This window comes from Oncorhynchus mykiss, unplaced genomic scaffold (assembly GCF_013265735.2).
Source record: "Oncorhynchus mykiss isolate Arlee unplaced genomic scaffold, USDA_OmykA_1.1 un_scaffold_140, whole genome shotgun sequence".
NCBI classification, from domain to species: Eukaryota; Metazoa; Chordata; class Actinopteri; order Salmoniformes; family Salmonidae; genus Oncorhynchus; species Oncorhynchus mykiss.
The window spans coordinates 1,052,175-1,070,000 of NW_023493664.1; the positions used below are offsets into that span (position 1 = coordinate 1,052,175).

The 17,826-nt window shown below is 44.6% G+C and overlaps 1 protein-coding gene across 2 annotated transcripts in view; it reads left to right on the top strand.

The window, feature by feature from the left end:
- Positions 1–17: 17 nt before the first annotated feature.
- The window catches only part of LOC110518375 (protein BUD31 homolog), a 21,840-nt gene continuing 4,031 nt past the window's right edge, over positions 18–17,826 (top strand). For both annotated transcript variants that reach the window (XR_005041777.1, XM_036972327.1), the window contains exons 1-3: positions 18–251; positions 1,946–2,068; positions 17,572–17,738. Coding sequence is in view for 1 of the 2 variants with exons in the window: in XM_036972327.1 (XP_036828222.1) it covers positions 158–251; positions 1,946–2,068; positions 17,572–17,738 (384 nt within the window). In the remaining variant the exon portion in view is untranslated. The remainder of the gene's footprint in view (positions 252–1,945; positions 2,069–17,571; positions 17,739–17,826) is intronic.

The following is a 17,826-nucleotide window of genomic DNA, read 5'->3' on the forward strand; positions in this document are numbered from 1 at the left end:
TATCGTGCGAGGATCGAGCTGAAAGACCCCTTCTACGGTGTGACGTCAAGAAGAAGCGACGGTGAGCAGGCCTACGAAATCAATACACAAAAATAGGACGGGGGGGAAAATAAGGTTTTGTTGTTTTTGGTTAACTAAATCCGTTTGATTCAACGCAATGCCGAAAGTGAAGAGGAGCAGGAAACCACCTCCGGATGGCTGGGAGTTGATTGAACCGACATTGGACGAATTAGACCAAAAAATGAGAGAAGGTAATTTTAGCTAGGTAATAATGTTAGCCACCTAAGCTAGTTAAGTCCGTACCAAACGAGGCTCCGCTAACATCATGTCTCCACAATGTTGACATTTGTTTAGGATATTTAACCAGTCAACTAGTACTCATTTCGCTAGCTATGTTTACCAAGCTGTTGTATGAATCTGACTTGGATCATTCCTGTGTTATGGTATGACGAGCTGTGACAGCCAGATGCCTACCGCTGTCTGCCGTTAACTTATTTACTCGTGTCTGTTTCCTTTTTCCTATTGTGTGTTTTGTTCAGATACCCTCGAAAATCATGACCCAAAAATGTTGACGTTATATAGGTAGCTTCTAAGTTAACTACACTGAATAAAAATATAAACGCAACATGCAACAAATAAAAATTTTTTTACTGAGTTCATATATAATGAAATCCTTAAACTGAAATAAATTATGTAGGCCCTAATCTGTGGATTTCACATGACAGGGGATACAGATATGAAACATCAGGTGATGGTGGCGAATCAACGGCGCAACAATGGGCCTCAGGATCTCGTCACGGGTATCTCTGTGCATTCAAATTGCCATCAATAAAATGCAATTGAGTTCGTTGTACGTAGCTTATGCCTGCCCATACCATAACCCCACAACCACCATGGGGCACTCTGTTCACAACGTTGAATACCAGCATACCAGTGGCCATCGAAGATGAGCATTTGCCCACTGAAGTTGGTTACGAAGCCGAACTGCAGTCAGGTCAAGACCCTGGTGAGGGCAACGGGCACGCAGATGACAGTTTCTGACAGTTTGTGGAGAAATTCTTTAGCTGTGCAAACGTACAGTTTCATCAAGTCTCCGGGTGGCTGGTCTCAGACGATCCCACATGTTAAGAAGCCGGATGTGGAGGACCTGGGCTGGTGTGGTTTGTGGGTGTTAAGCTGGTTGGACACACTGCCAAATTCTCTAAAATGACGGAGGTGGCTTATGGTAGAGAAATGAACATTGAATTTTCTGGCAACATCTCTGGTGGACATTCCTGCAGTCAGCATGCCAATTGCACGCTCCCTCAACTTGAGACACCATTGTGTCTCATTGTGTTGTGTGACAGAACTGCACATTTTAGAGTGGCCTTTTATTATCCCCAGCGCAAGGTGCACCTGTGTAATGATCATGCTGTTTTAACCAGCTTCTTGATATGCCACACCTGTCAGGTGGATGGATTATCTTGGCAAAGGAGAAATGCTCACTAACAGGGATGTAAACAAAATTGTGCACAATTTGAAAGAGATTAGTTTAAAAAAAAAATGTAATGGAACATTTCTGGGATTAAAAAAAAAAAATTCAGGTCATGAAACAGGGGACTTTACATGTTGCGTTTTATATTGTTGTTCAGTGTAGTTAATTTAGCAACCAACCAGCCAGCTAGTAGCTACTTAGCTAGCTACAATATAAAGGTGATGTATGAATGTGAATCTTGGATAACGGTTATCTTGGATAATGTGAATCTTGGATAATGTGAATCTTGGATAACGGTTATCTTGGATAATGTGAATCTTGGATAATGTGAATCTTGGATAACGTGAATCTTGGATAACGTGAATCTTGGATAATGTGAATCTTGGATAACGGTTATCTTGGATAATGTGAATCTTGGATAATTCCTGTATTGTATTGTATTGATGACGAGCTGTGATTGTCTCCTTCCAGCCGAGACGGAGCCTCACGAGGGAAAGCGGAAGGTGGAGTCCCTGTGGCCGATATTCAGACTGCATCATCAGAGGAGCAGATATATCTTCGACTTGTTCTACAAGAGGAAGGCCATCAGCAGAGGTAGATATTACTGTTATATAAGAGGAAGGCCGTCAGCACAGGTAGATGTTATATAAGAGGAAGGCCGTCAGCAGAGGTAGATATTACTGTTATATAAGAGGAAGGCCGTCAGCAGAGGTAGATGTTATATAAGAGGAAGGCCGTCAGCAGAGGTAGATATTACTGTTATATAAGAGGAAGGCCTTCAGCAGAGGTAGATATTACTGTTATATACGAGGAAGGCCGTCAGCAGAGGTAGATGTTATATTAGAGGAAGGCCGTCAGCAGAGGTAGATGTTATATTAGAGGAAGGCCGTCAGCAGAGGTAGATGTTATATTCGAGGAAGGCCGTCAGCAGAGGTAGATGTTATATAAGAGGAAGGCCTTCAGCAGAGGAAGGCCGTCAGCAGAGGTAGATGTTATATAAGAGGAAGGCCGTCAGCAGAGGTAGATGTTATATAAGAGGAAGGCCGTCAGCAGAGGTAAATGTTATATAAGAGGAAGGCCGTCAGCAGAGGTAAATGTTATATAACAGGAAGGCCTTCAGCAGAGGTAGATGTTATATAAGAGGAAGGCCGTCAGCAGAGGTAGATGTTATATAAGAGGAAGGCCGTCAGCAGAGGTAGATGTTATATAAGAGGAAGGCCGTCAGCAGAGGTAGATGTTATATAAGAGGAAGGCCGTCAGCGGAGGTAGATGTTATATTAGAGGAAGGCCGTCAGCAGAGGTAGATGTTATATAAGAGGAAGGCCGTCAGCAGAGGTAGATGTTATCTAAGAGGAAGGCCGTCAGCAGAGGTAGATGTTATATTAGAGGAAGGCCGTCAGCAGAGGTAGATGTTATATAAGAGGAAGGCCGTCAGCAGAGGTAGATGTTATATAAGAGGAAGGCCGTCAGCAGAGGTAGATATTACTGTTATATAAGAGGAAGGCCATCAGCAGAGGTAGATGTTATATAAGAGGAAGGCCGTCAGCAGAGGGAGATATTATATAAGAGGAAGGCCGTCAGCAGAGGTAGATGTTATATAAGAGGAAGGCCGTCAGCAGAGGTAGATATTATACAAGAGGAAGGCCGTCAGCAGAGGTAGATGTTATATAAGAGGAAGGCCGTCAGCAGAGGTAGATGTTATATAAGAGGAAGGCCGTCAGCAGAGGTAGATATTATACAAGAGGAAGGCCGTCAGCAGAGGTAGATGTTATATAAGAGGAAGGCCGTCAGCAGAGGTAGATATTATACAAGAGGAAGGCCGTCAGCAGAGGTAGATGTTATATAAGAGGAAGGCCGTCAGCAGAGGTAGATGTTATATAAGAGGAAGGCCGTCAGCAGAGGTAGATGTTATATAAGAGGAAGGCCGTCAGCAGAGGTAGATGTTATATAAGAGGAAGGCCGTCAGCAGAGGTAGATGTTATATAAGAGGAAGGCCTTCAGCAGAGGTAGATATTACTGTTATATAAGAGGAAGGCCTTCAGCAGAGGTAGATGTTATATAAGAGGAAGGCCGTCAGCAGAGGTAGATGTTATATAAGAGGAAGGCCGTCAGCAGAGGTAGATGTTATATAAGAGGAAGGCCGTCAGCAGAGGTAGATGTTATATAAGAGGAAGGCCGTCAGCAGAGGTAGATGTTATATCAGAGGAAGGCCGTCAGCAGAGGTAGATGTTATATAAGAGGAAGGCCGTCAGCAGAGGGAGATATTATATAAGAGGAAGGCCGTCAGCAGAGGTAGATGTTATATAAGAGGAAGGCCGTCAGCAGAGGTAGATATTATACAAGAGGAAGGCCGTCAGCAGAGGTAGATGTTATATAAGAGGAAGGCCGTCAGCAGAGGTAGATGTTATATAAGAGGAAGGCCGTCAGCAGAGGTAGATATTATACAAGAGGAAGGCCGTCAGCAGAGGTAGATGTTATATAAGAGGAAGGCCGTCAGCAGAGGTAGATGTTATATAAGAGGAAGGCCGTCAGCAGAGGTAGATGTTATATAAGAGGAAGGCCGTCAGCAGAGGTAGATGTTATATAAGAGGAAGGCCGTCAGCAGAGGTAGATGTTATATAAGAGGAAGGCCTTCAGCAGAGGTAGATATTACTGTTATATAAGAGGAAGGCCTTCAGCAGAGGTAGATGTTATATAAGAGGAAGGCCGTCAGCAGAGGTAGATGTTATATAAGAGGAAGGCCGTCAGCAGAGGTAGATGTTATATCAGAGGAAGGCCGTCAGCAGAGGTAGATGTTACTGTTATATAAGAGGAAGGCCTTCAGCAGAGGTAGATGTTATATTAGAGGAAGGCCGTCAGCAGAGGTAGATATTACTGTTATATAAGAGGAAGGCCTTCAGCAGAGGTAGATGTTATATAAGAGGAAGGCCGTCAGCAGAGGTAGATGTTATATTAGAGGAAGGCCGTCAGCAGAGGTAGATGTTATATAAGAGGAAGGCCGTCAGCAGAGCTAGATGTTATATAAGAGGAAGGCCGTCAGCAGAGCTAGATGTTATATAAGAGGAAGGCCGTCAGCAGAGGTAGATGTTATATAAGAGGAAGGCCGTCAGCAGAGGTAGATGTTATATAAGAGGAAGGCCGTCAGCAGAGGTAGATGTTATATAAGAGGAAGGCCGTCAGCAGAGGTAGATGTTATATAAGAGGAAGGCCGTCAGCAGAGGTAGATGTTATATAAGAGGAAGGCCTTCAGCAGAGGTAGATATTACTGTTATATAAGAGGAAGGCCTTCAGCAGAGGTAGATGTTATATAAGAGGAAGGCCGTCAGCAGAGGTAGATGTTATATTAGAGGAAGGCCGTCAGCAGAGGTAGATGTTATATAAGAGGAAGGCCGTCAGCAGAGGTAGATGTTATATAAGAGGAAGGCCTTCAGCAGAGGTAGATGTTATATTAGAGGAAGGCCGTCAGCAGAGGTAGATATTACTGTTATATAAGAGGAAGGCCTTCAGCAGAGGTAGATGTTATATTAGAGGAAGGCCGTCAGCAGAGGTAGATATTACTGTTATATAAGAGGAAGGCCTTCAGCAGAGGTAGATGTTATATAAGAGGAAGGCCGTCAGCAGAGGTAGATGTTATATTAGAGGAAGGCCGTCAGCAGAGGTAGATGTTATATAAGAGGAAGGCCTTCAGCAGAGGTAGATGTTATATAAGAGGAAGGCCTTCAGCAGAGGTAGATGTTATATAAGAGGAAGGCCGTCAGCAGAGGTAGATGTTATATTAGAGGAAGGCCGTCAGCAGAGGTAGATGTTATATAAGAGGAAGGCCGTCAGCAGAGGTAGATGTTATATAAGAGGAAGGCCTTCAGCAGAGGTAGATGTTATATTAGAGGAAGGCCGTCAGCAGAGGTAGATGTTATATAAGAGGAAGGCGGTCAGCAGAGGTAGATGTTATATAAGAGGAAGGCGGTCAGCAGAGGTAAATGTTATATAAGAGGAAGGCCGTCAGCAGAGGTAGATGTTATATAAGAGGAAGGCCTTCAGCAGAGGTAGATGTTATATAAGAGGAAGGCCTTCAGCAGAGGTAGATGTTATATAAGAGGAAGGCCTTCAGCAGAGGTAGATGTTATATAAGAGGAAGGCCTTCAGCAGAGGTAGATGTTATATAAGAGGAAGGCCTTCAGCAGAGGTAGATGTTATATAAGAGGAAGGCCATCAGCAGAGGTAGATATTACTGTTATATAAGAGGAAGGCCGTCAGCAGAGGTAGATGTTATATTAGAGGAAGGCCTTCAGCAGAGTTAGATGTTATATTAGAGGAAAGCCTTCAGCAGAGGTAGATGTTATATAAGAGGAAGGCCGTCAGCAGAGGTAGATGTTACTGTTATATAAGAGGAAGGCCGTCAGCAGAGGTAGATGTTATATAAGAGGAAGGCCGTCAGCAGAGGTAGATGTTATATAAGAGGAAGGCCGTCAGCAGAGGTAGATATTACTGTTATATAAGAGGAAGGCCTTCAGCAGAGGTAGATGTTATATAAGAGGAAGGCCGTCTGCAGAGGTAGATATTACTGTTATATAAGAGGAAGGCCGTCAGCAGAGGTAGATGTTACTGTTATATAAGAGGAATGCCATCAGCAGAGGTAGATGTTATATACGAGGAAGGCCGTCAGCAGAGGTAGATGTTACTGTTATATAAGAGGAAGACCGTCATCAGAGGTAGATGTTATATAAGAGGAAGGCCGTCAGCAGAGGTAGATGTTATATAAGAGGAAGGCCGTCAGCAGAGGTAGATATTATACAAGAGGAAGGCCGTCAGCAGAGGTAGATGTTATATAAGAGGAAGGCCTTCAGCAGAGGGAGATATTATATAAGAGGAAGGCCGTCAGCAGAGGTAGATGTTATATAAGAGGAAGGCCGTCAGCAGAGGTAGATATTATACAAGAGGAAGGCCGTCAGCAGAGGTAGATGTTATATAAGAGGAAGGCCGTCAGCAGAGGTAGATGTTATATAAGAGGAAGGCCGTCAGCAGAGGTAGATATTATACAAGAGGAAGGCCGTCAGCAGAGGTAGATGTTATATAAGAGGAAGGCCGTCAGCAGAGGTAGATGTTATATAAGAGGAAGGCCGTCAGCAGAGGTAGATGTTATATAAGAGGAAGGCCGTCAGCAGAGGTAGATGTTATATAAGAGGAAGGCCGTCAGCAGAGGTAGATATTATATAAGAGGAAGGCCTTCAGCAGAGGTAGATATTACTGTTATATAAGAGGAAGGCCTTCAGCAGAGGTAGATGTTATATTAGAGGTAGATGTTATATAAGAGGAAGGCCGTCAGCAGAGGTAGATGTTATATTAGAGGTAGATGTTATATAAGAGGAAGGCCGTCAGCAGAGGTAGATGTTATATAAGAGGAAGGCCGTCAGCAGAGGTAGATGTTATATCAGAGGAAGGCCGTCAGCAGAGGTAGATGTTATATAAGAGGAAGGCCGTCAGCAGAGGTAGATGTTACTGTTATATAAGAGGAAGGCCTTCAGCAGAGGTAGATGTTATATTAGAGGAAGGCCGTCAGCAGAGGTAGATATTACTGTTATATAAGAGGAAGGCCTTCAGCAGAGGTAGATGTTATATAAGAGGAAGGCCGTCAGCAGAGGTAGATGTTATATTAGAGGAAGGCCGTCAGCAGAGGTAGATGTTATATAAGAGGAAGGCCGTCAGCAGAGCTAGATGTTATATAAGAGGAAGGCCGTCAGCAGAGGTAGATGTTATATAAGAGGAAGGCCGTCAGCAGAGGTAGATGTTATATAAGAGGAAGGCCGTCAGCAGAGGTAGATGTTATATAAGAGGAAGGCCGTCAGCAGAGGTAGATGTTATATAAGAGGAAGGCCGTCAGCAGAGGTAGATGTTATATAAGAGGAAGGCCGTCAGCAGAGGTAGATGTTATATAAGAGGAAGGCCTTCAGCAGAGGTAGATATTACTGTTATATAAGAGGAAGGCCTTCAGCAGAGGTAGATGTTATATAAGAGGAAGGCCGTCAGCAGAGGTAGATGTTATATTAGAGGAAGGCCGTCAGCAGAGGTAGATGTTATATAAGAGGAAGGCCGTCAGCAGAGGTAGATGTTATATAAGAGGAAGGCCTTCAGCAGAGGTAGATGTTATATTAGAGGAAGGCCGTCAGCAGAGGTAGATGTTATATAAGAGGAAGGCCGTCAGCAGAGGTAGATGTTATATAAGAGGAAGGCCTTCAGCAGAGGTAGATGTTATATTAGAGGAAGGCCGTCAGCAGAGGTAGATATTACTGTTATATAAGAGGAAGGCCTTCAGCAGAGGTAGATGTTATATAAGAGGAAGGCCTTCAGCAGAGGTAGATATTACTGTTATATAAGAGGAAGGCCTTCAGCAGAGGTAGATGTTATATAAGAGGAAGGCCGTCAGCAGAGGTAGATGTTATATTAGAGGAAGGCCGTCAGCAGAGGTAGATGTTATATAAGAGGAAGGCCGTCAGCAGAGGTAGATGTTATATAAGAGGAAGGCCTTCAGCAGAGGTAGATGTTATATTAGAGGAAGGCCGTCAGCAGAGGTAGATGTTATATAAGAGGAAGGCCGTCAGCAGAGGTAGATGTTATATAAGAGGAAGGCCTTCAGCAGAGGTAGATGTTATATTAGAGGAAGGCCGTCAGCAGAGGTAGATATTACTGTTATATAAGAGGAAGGCCTTCAGCAGAGGTAGATGTTATATTAGAGGAAGGCCGTCAGCAGAGGTAGATATTACTGTTATATAAGAGGAAGGCCTTCAGCAGAGGTAGATGTTATATAAGAGGAAGGCCGTCAGCAGAGGTAGATGTTATATTAGAGGAAGGCCGTCAGCAGAGGTAGATGTTATATAAGAGGAAGGCCTTCAGCAGAGGTAGATGTTATATAAGAGGAAGGCCTTCAGCAGAGGTAGATGTTATATAAGAGGAAGGCCGTCAGCAGAGGTAGATGTTATATTAGAGGAAGGCCGTCAGCAGAGGTAGATGTTATATAAGAGGAAGGCCGTCAGCAGAGGTAGATGTTATATAAGAGGAAGGCCTTCAGCAGAGGTAGATGTTATATTAGAGGAAGGCCGTCAGCAGAGGTAGATGTTATATAAGAGGAAGGCGGTCAGCAGAGGTAGATGTTATATAAGAGGAAGGCGGTCAGCAGAGGTAGATGTTATATAAGAGGAAGGCCGTCAGCAGAGGTAGATGTTATATAAGAGGAAGGCCTTCAGCAGAGGTAGATGTTATATAAGAGGAAGGCCTTCAGCAGAGGTAGATGTTATATAAGAGGAAGGCCTTCAGCAGAGGTAGATGTTATATAAGAGGAAGGCCTTCAGCAGAGGTAGATGTTATATAAGAGGAAGGCCATCAGCAGAGGTAGATATTACTGTTATATAAGAGGAAGGCCGTCAGCAGAGGTAGATGTTATATTAGAGGAAGGCCTTCAGCAGAGTTAGATGTTATATTAGAGGAAGGCCTTCAGAAGAGGTAGATGTTATATAAGAGGAAGGCCGTCAGCAGAGGTAGATGTTACTGTTATATAAGAGGAAGGCCGTCAGCAGAGGTAGATGTTATATAAGAGGAAGGCCTTCAGCAGAGGTAGATGTTATATTAGAGGAAGGCCGTCAGCAGAGGTAGATATTACTGTTATATAAGAGGAAGGCCTTCAGCAGAGGTAGATGTTATATTAGAGGAAGGCCGTCAGCAGAGGTAGATATTACTGTTATATAAGAGGAAGGCCTTCAGCAGAGGTAGATGTTATATAAGAGGAAGGCCGTCAGCAGAGGTAGATGTTATATTAGAGGAAGGCCGTCAGCAGAGGTAGATGTTATATAAGAGGAAGGCCTTCAGCAGAGGTAGATGTTATATAAGAGGAAGGCCTTCAGCAGAGGTAGATGTTATATAAGAGGAAGGCCGTCAGCAGAGGTAGATGTTATATTAGAGGAAGGCCGTCAGCAGAGGTAGATGTTATATAAGAGGAAGGCCGTCAGCAGAGGTAGATGTTATATAAGAGGAAGGCCTTCAGCAGAGGTAGATGTTATATTAGAGGAAGGCCGTCAGCAGAGGTAGATGTTATATAAGAGGAAGGCGGTCAGCAGAGGTAGATGTTATATAAGAGGAAGGCGGTCAGCAGAGGTAGATGTTATATAAGAGGAAGGCCGTCAGCAGAGGTAGATGTTATATAAGAGGAAGGCCTTCAGCAGAGGTAGATGTTATATAAGAGGAAGGCCTTCAGCAGAGGTAGATGTTATATAAGAGGAAGGCCTTCAGCAGAGGTAGATGTTATATAAGAGGAAGGCCTTCAGCAGAGGTAGATGTTATATAAGAGGAAGGCCATCAGCAGAGGTAGATATTACTGTTATATAAGAGGAAGGCCGTCAGCAGAGGTAGATGTTATATTAGAGGAAGGCCTTCAGCAGAGTTAGATGTTATATTAGAGGAAGGCCTTCAGCAGAGGTAGATGTTATATAAGAGGAAGGCCGTCAGCAGAGGTAGATGTTACTGTTATATAAGAGGAAGGCCGTCAGCAGAGGTAGATGTTATATAAGAGGAAGGCCGTCAGCAGAGGTAGATGTTATATAAGAGGAAGGCCGTCAGCAGAGGTAGATATTACTGTTATATAAGAGGAAGGCCTTCAGCAGAGGTAGATGTTATATAAGAGGAAGGCCGTCAGCAGAGGTAGATATTACTGTTATATAAGAGGAAGGCCGTCAGCAGAGGTAGATGTTACTGTTATATAAGAGGAATGCCATCAGCAGAGGTAGATGTTATATACGAGGAAGGCCGTCAGCAGAGGTAGATGTTACTGTTATATAAGAGGAAGACCGTCATCAGAGGTAGATGTTATATAAGAGGAAGGCCGTCAGCAGAGGTAGATGTTATATAAGAGGAAGGCCTTCAGCAGAGGTAGATATTACTGTTATATAAGAGGAAGGCCGTCAGCAGAGGTAGATGTTACTGTTATATAAGAGGAAGGCCGTCAGCAGAGGTAGATGTTATATAAGAGGAAGGCCGTCAGCAGAGGTAGATATTACTGTTAAATAAGAGGAAGGCCTTCAGCAGAGGTAGATGTTATATAAGAGGAAGGCCGTCAGCAGAGGTAGATGTTATATACGAGGAAGGCCTTCAGCAGAGGTAGATGTTATATTAGAGGAAGGCCGTCAGCAGAGGTAGATGTTATATAAGAGGAAGGCCGTCAGCAGAGCTAGATGTTATATAAGAGGAAGGCCGTCAGCAGAGGTAGATGTTATATAAGAGGAAGGCCGTCAGCAGAGGTAGATGTTATATAAGAGGAAGGCCGTCAGCAGAGGTAGATGTTATATAAGAGGAAGGCCGTCAGCAGAGGTAGATGTTATATAAGAGGAAGGCCGTCAGCAGAGGTAGATGTTATATAAGAGGAAGGCCGTCAGCAGAGGTAGATGTTATATAAGAGGAAGGCCTTCAGCAGAGGTAGATATTACTGTTATATAAGAGGAAGGCCTTCAGCAGAGGTAGATGTTATATAAGAGGAAGGCCGTCAGCAGAGGTAGATGTTATATTAGAGGAAGGCCGTCAGCAGAGGTAGATGTTATATAAGAGGAAGGCCGTCAGCAGAGGTAGATGTTATATAAGAGGAAGGCCTTCAGCAGAGGTAGATGTTATATTAGAGGAAGGCCGTCAGCAGAGGTAGATATTACTGTTATATAAGAGGAAGGCCTTCAGCAGAGGTAGATGTTATATTAGAGGAAGGCCGTCAGCAGAGGTAGATGTTATATAAGAGGAAGGCCGTCAGCAGAGGTAGATGTTATATTAGAGGAAGGCCGTCAGCAGAGGTAGATGTTATATAAGAGGAAGGCCGTCAGCAGAGGTAGATGTTATATAAGAGGAAGGCCTTCAGCAGAGGTAGATGTTATATTAGAGGAAGGCCGTCAGCAGAGGTAGATGTTATATAAGAGGAAGGCGGTCAGCAGAGGTAGATGTTATATAAGAGGAAGGCGGTCAGCAGAGGTAAATGTTATATAAGAGGAAGGCCGTCAGCAGAGGTAGATGTTATATAAGAGGAAGGCCTTCAGCAGAGGTAGATGTTATATAAGAGGAAGGCCTTCAGCAGAGGTAGATGTTATATAAGAGGAAGGCCTTCAGCAGAGGTAGATGTTATATAAGAGGAAGGCCTTCAGCAGAGGTAGATGTTATATAAGAGGAAGGCCTTCAGCAGAGGTAGATGTTATATAAGAGGAAGGCCGTCAGCAGAGGTAGATGTTACTGTTATATAAGAGGAAGGCCGTCAGCAGAGGTAGATGTTATATAAGAGGAAGGCCGTCAGCAGAGGTAGATGTTATATAAGAGGAAGGCCGTCAGCAGAGGTAGATATTACTGTTATATAAGAGGAAGGCCTTCAGCAGAGGTAGATGTTATATAAGAGGAAGGCCGTCAGCAGAGGTAGATATTACTGTTATATAAGAGGAAGGCCGTCAGCAGAGGTAGATGTTACTGTTATATAAGAGGAATGCCATCAGCAGAGGTAGATGTTATATACGAGGAAGGCCGTCAGCAGAGGTAGATGTTACTGTTATATAAGAGGAAGACCGTCATCAGAGGTAGATGTTATATAAGAGGAAGGCCGTCAGCAGAGGTAGATGTTATATAAGAGGAAGGCCGTCAGCAGAGGTAGATATTATACAAGAGGAAGGCCGTCAGCAGAGGTAGATGTTATATAAGAGGAAGGCCGTCAGCAGAGGGAGATATTATATAAGAGGAAGGCCGTCAGCAGAGGTAGATGTTATATAAGAGGAAGGCCGTCAGCAGAGGTAGATATTATACAAGAGGAAGGCCGTCAGCAGAGGTAGATGTTATATAAGAGGAAGGCCGTCAGCAGAGGTAGATGTTATATAAGAGGAAGGCCGTCAGCAGAGGTAGATATTATACAAGAGGAAGGCCGTCAGCAGAGGTAGATGTTATATAAGAGGAAGGCCGTCAGCAGAGGTAGATGTTATATAAGAGGAAGGCCGTCAGCAGAGGTAGATGTTATATAAGAGGAAGGCCGTCAGCAGAGGTAGATGTTATATAAGAGGAAGGCCGTCAGCAGAGGTAGATATTATATAAGAGGAAGGCCTTCAGCAGAGGTAGATATTACTGTTATATAAGAGGAAGGCCTTCAGCAGAGGTAGATGTTATATAAGAGGAAGGCCGTCAGCAGAGGTAGATGTTATATTAGAGGTAGATGTTATATAAGAGGAAGGCCGTCAGCAGAGGTAGATGTTATATAAGAGGAAGGCCGTCAGCAGAGGTAGATGTTATATCAGAGGAAGGCCGTCAGCAGAGGTAGATGTTATATAAGAGGAAGGCCGTCAGCAGAGGTAGATGTTACTGTTATATAAGAGGAAGGCCTTCAGCAGAGGTAGATGTTATATTAGAGGAAGGCCGTCAGCAGAGGTAGATATTACTGTTATATAAGAGGAAGGCCTTCAGCAGAGGTAGATGTTATATAAGAGGAAGGCCGTCAGCAGAGGTAGATGTTATATTAGAGGAAGGCCGTCAGCAGAGGTAGATGTTATATAAGAGGAAGGCCGTCAGCAGAGCTAGATGTTATATAAGAGGAAGGCCGTCAGCAGAGGTAGATGTTATATAAGAGGAAGGCCGTCAGCAGAGGTAGATGTTATATAAGAGGAAGGCCGTCAGCAGAGGTAGATGTTATATAAGAGGAAGGCCGTCAGCAGAGGTAGATGTTATATAAGAGGAAGGCCGTCAGCAGAGGTAGATGTTATATAAGAGGAAGGCCGTCAGCAGAGGTAGATGTTATATAAGAGGAAGGCCTTCAGCAGAGGTAGATATTACTGTTATATAAGAGGAAGGCCTTCAGCAGAGGTAGATGTTATATAAGAGGAAGGCCGTCAGCAGAGGTAGATGTTATATTAGAGGAAGGCCGTCAGCAGAGGTAGATGTTATATAAGAGGAAGGCCGTCAGCAGAGGTAGATGTTATATAAGAGGAAGGCCTTCAGCAGAGGTAGATGTTATATTAGAGGAAGGCCGTCAGCAGAGGTAGATGTTATATAAGAGGAAGGCCGTCAGCAGAGGTAGATGTTATATAAGAGGAAGGCCTTCAGCAGAGGTAGATGTTATATTAGAGGAAGGCCGTCAGCAGAGGTAGATATTACTGTTATATAAGAGGAAGGCCTTCAGCAGAGGTAGATGTTATATTAGAGGAAGGCCGTCAGCAGAGGTAGATATTACTGTTATATAAGAGGAAGGCCTTCAGCAGAGGTAGATGTTATATAAGAGGAAGGCCGTCAGCAGAGGTAGATGTTATATTAGAGGAAGGCCGTCAGCAGAGGTAGATGTTATATAAGAGGAAGGCCTTCAGCAGAGGTAGATGTTATATAAGAGGAAGGCCTTCAGCAGAGGTAGATGTTATATAAGAGGAAGGCCGTCAGCAGAGGTAGATGTTATATTAGAGGAAGGCCGTCAGCAGAGGTAGATGTTATATAAGAGGAAGGCCGTCAGCAGAGGTAGATGTTATATAAGAGGAAGGCCTTCAGCAGAGGTAGATGTTATATTAGAGGAAGGCCGTCAGCAGAGGTAGATGTTATATAAGAGGAAGGCGGTCAGCAGAGGTAGATGTTATATAAGAGGAAGGCGGTCAGCAGAGGTAGATGTTATATAAGAGGAAGGCCGTCAGCAGAGGTAGATGTTATATAAGAGGAAGGCCTTCAGCAGAGGTAGATGTTATATAAGAGGAAGGCCTTCAGCAGAGGTAGATGTTATATAAGAGGAAGGCCTTCAGCAGAGGTAGATGTTATATAAGAGGAAGGCCTTCAGCAGAGGTAGATGTTATATAAGAGGAAGGCCATCAGCAGAGGTAGATATTACTGTTATATAAGAGGAAGGCCGTCAGCAGAGGTAGATGTTATATTAGAGGAAGGCCTTCAGCAGAGTTAGATGTTATATTAGAGGAAGGCCTTCAGCAGAGGTAGATGTTATATAAGAGGAAGGCCGTCAGCAGAGGTAGATGTTACTGTTATATAAGAGGAAGGCCGTCAGCAGAGGTAGATGTTATATAAGAGGAAGGCCGTCAGCAGAGGTAGATGTTATATAAGAGGAAGGCCGTCAGCAGAGGTAGATATTACTGTTATATAAGAGGAAGGCCTTCAGCAGAGGTAGATGTTATATAAGAGGAAGGCCGTCAGCAGAGGTAGATATTACTGTTATATAAGAGGAAGGCCGTCAGCAGAGGTAGATGTTACTGTTATATAAGAGGAATGCCATCAGCAGAGGTAGATGTTATATACGAGGAAGGCCGTCAGCAGAGGTAGATGTTACTGTTATATAAGAGGAAGACCGTCATCAGAGGTAGATGTTATATAAGAGGAAGGCCGTCAGCAGAGGTAGATGTTATATAAGAGGAAGGCCTTCAGCAGAGGTAGATATTACTGTTATATAAGAGGAAGGCCGTCAGCAGAGGTAGATGTTACTGTTATATAAGAGGAAGGCCGTCAGCAGAGGTAGATGTTATATAAGAGGAAGGCCGTCAGCAGAGGTAGATATTACTGTTAAATAAGAGGAAGGCCTTCAGCAGAGGTAGATGTTATATAAGAGGAAGGCCGTCAGCAGAGGTAGATGTTATATACGAGGAAGGCCTTCAGCAGAGGTAGATGTTATATTAGAGGAAGGCCGTCAGCAGAGGTAGATGTTATATAAGAGGAAGGCCTTCAGCAGAGGTAGATGTTATATAAGAGGAAGGCCTTCAGCAGAGGTAGATGTTATATAAGAGGAAGGCCTTCAGCAGAGGTAGATGTTATATAAGAGGAAGGCCGTCAGCAGAGGTAGATGTTATATAAGAGGAAGGCCGTCAGCAGAGGTAGATGTTATATAAGAGGAAGGCCGTCAGCAGAGGTAGATGTTATATAAGAGGAAGGCCGTCAGCAGAGGTAGATGTTACTGTTATATAAGAGGAAGGCCTTCAGCAGAGGTAGATGTTATATAAGAGGAAGGCCGTCAGCAGAGGTAAATGTTATATAACAGGAAGGCCGTCAGCAGAGGTAGATGTTATATAAGAGGAAGGCCGTCAGCAGAGGTAGATGTTATATAAGAGGAAGGCCGTCAGCAGAGGTAAATGTTATATAAGAGGAAGGCCGTCAGCAGAGGTAAATGTTATATAACAGGAAGGCCATCAGCAGAGGTAGATGTTATATAAGAGGAAGGCCGTCAGCAGAGGTAGATGTTATATAAGAGGAAGGCCGTCAGCAGAGGTAGATGTTATATAAGAGGAAGGCCGTCAGCAGAGGTAGATGTTATATAAGAGGAAGGCCGTCAGCGGAGGTAGATGTTATATTAGAGGAAGGCCGTCAGCAGAGGTAGATGTTATATAAGAGGAAGGCCGTCAGCAGAGGTAGATGTTATCTAAGAGGAAGGCCGTCAGCAGAGGTAGATGTTATATTAGAGGAAGGCCGTCAGCAGAGGTAGATGTTATATAAGAGGAAGGCCGTCAGCAGAGGTAGATGTTATATAAGAGGAAGGCCGTCAGCAGAGGTAGATGTTATATAAGAGGAAGGCCGTCAGCAGAGGTAGATATTACTGTTATATAAGAGGAAGGCCATCAGCAGAGGTAGATGTTATATAAGAGGAAGGCCGTCAGCAGAGGGAGATATTATATAAGAGGAAGGCCGTCAGCAGAGGTAGATGTTATATAAGAGGAAGGCCGTCAGCAGAGGTAGATATTATATAAGAGGAAGGCCGTCAGCAGAGGTAGATGTTATATAAGAGGAAGGCCGTCAGCAGAGGTAGGTGTTATATAAGAGGAAGGCCGTCAGCAGAGGTAGATGTTATATAAGAGGAAGGCCGTCAGCAGAGGTAGATATTACTGTTATATAAGAGGAAGGCCTTCAGCAGAGGTAGATGTTATATTAGAGGAAGGCCGTCGGCAGAGGTAGATGTTATATAAGAGGAAGGCCGTCGGCAGAGGTAGATGTTATATAAGAGGAAGGCCGTCAGCAGAGGTAGATGTTACTGTTATATAAGAGGAAGGCCGTCAGCAGAGGTAGATGTTATATAAGAGGAAGGCCGTCAGCAGAGGTAGATGTTATATAAGAGGAAGGCCTTCAGCAGAGGTAGATGTTATATAAGAGGAAGGCCGTCAGCGGTGACCTCCGGGACAGGCTCCTGCAGTGACCTCCGGGACAGGCTCCTGCAGTGACCTCCGGGACAGGCTCCTGCAGTAACCTCCGGGACAGGCTCTTGTAGGGACCTCCAGGACAGGCTCCTGTAGTGACCTCCAGGACAGGCTCCTGTAGTGACCTCCAGGACAGGCTCCTGCAGTGACCTCCAGGACAGGCTCCTGTAGTGACCTCCAGGACAGGCTCCTGCAGTGACCTCCAGGACAGGCTCCTGCAGGGACCTCCAGGACAGGCTCCTGTAGTGACCTCCAGGACAGGCTCCTGTAGTGACCTCCAGGACAGGCTCCTGTAGTGACCTCCAGGACAGGCTGCTGTAGTGACCTCCAGGACAGGCTCCTGCAGTGACCTCCAGGACAGGCTCCTGCAGTGACCTCCAGGACAGGCTGCTGTAGTGACCTCCAGGACAGGCTGCTGTAGTGACCTCCAGGACAGGCTCCTGTAGTGACCTCCAGGACAGGGTTAATGTTAAACTGGCTTATTTTTTGGGTTGGGTTTTTAGGTATAATGCTCTTTGTGTGTGTGTGTGTGTGTGTGTGTGTGTGTGTGTGTGTGTGTGTGTGTGTGTGTGTGTGTGTGTGTGTGTGTGTGTGTGTGTGTGTCTCTGTCTCTGTCTCTGTCTCTGTGTGTGTCTCTGTGTGTCTCTGTCTCTGTGTGTGTCTCTGTCTGTGTGTGTCTCTGTCTGTGTGTGTCTCTGTCTCTGTCTGTGTGTGTCTCTGTCTGTGTGTGTCTCTGTCTCTGTCTGTGTGTGTCTCTGTCTCTGTCTGTGTGTGTCTCTGTCTCTGTCTGTGTGTGTCTCTGTCTCTGTCTGTGTGTGTCTCTGTCTCTGTCTGTGTGTGTCTCTGTCTCTGTCTGTGTGTGTCTCTGTCTCTGTCTGTGTGTGTCTCTGTCTCTGTCTGTGTGTGTCTCCGTCTGTGGCTCTGTGTCTGTCTGTGTGTGTGTAGAGCTGTATGACTACTGTATTAAGGAGAGTTATGCTGATAAGAACCTGATCGCTAAGTGGAAGAAGCAGGGATACGAGAACCTGTGCTGCCTTCGCTGCATCCAGACACGAGACACCAACTTTGGAACCAACTGCATCTGTAGAGTTCCCAAGAGCAAACTGGAGGTGGTGAGTACAACTACACAATACTATAGTACTACTATACCATATCAATACACTACATCTGTAGAGTTCCCAAGAGCAAACTGGAGGTGGT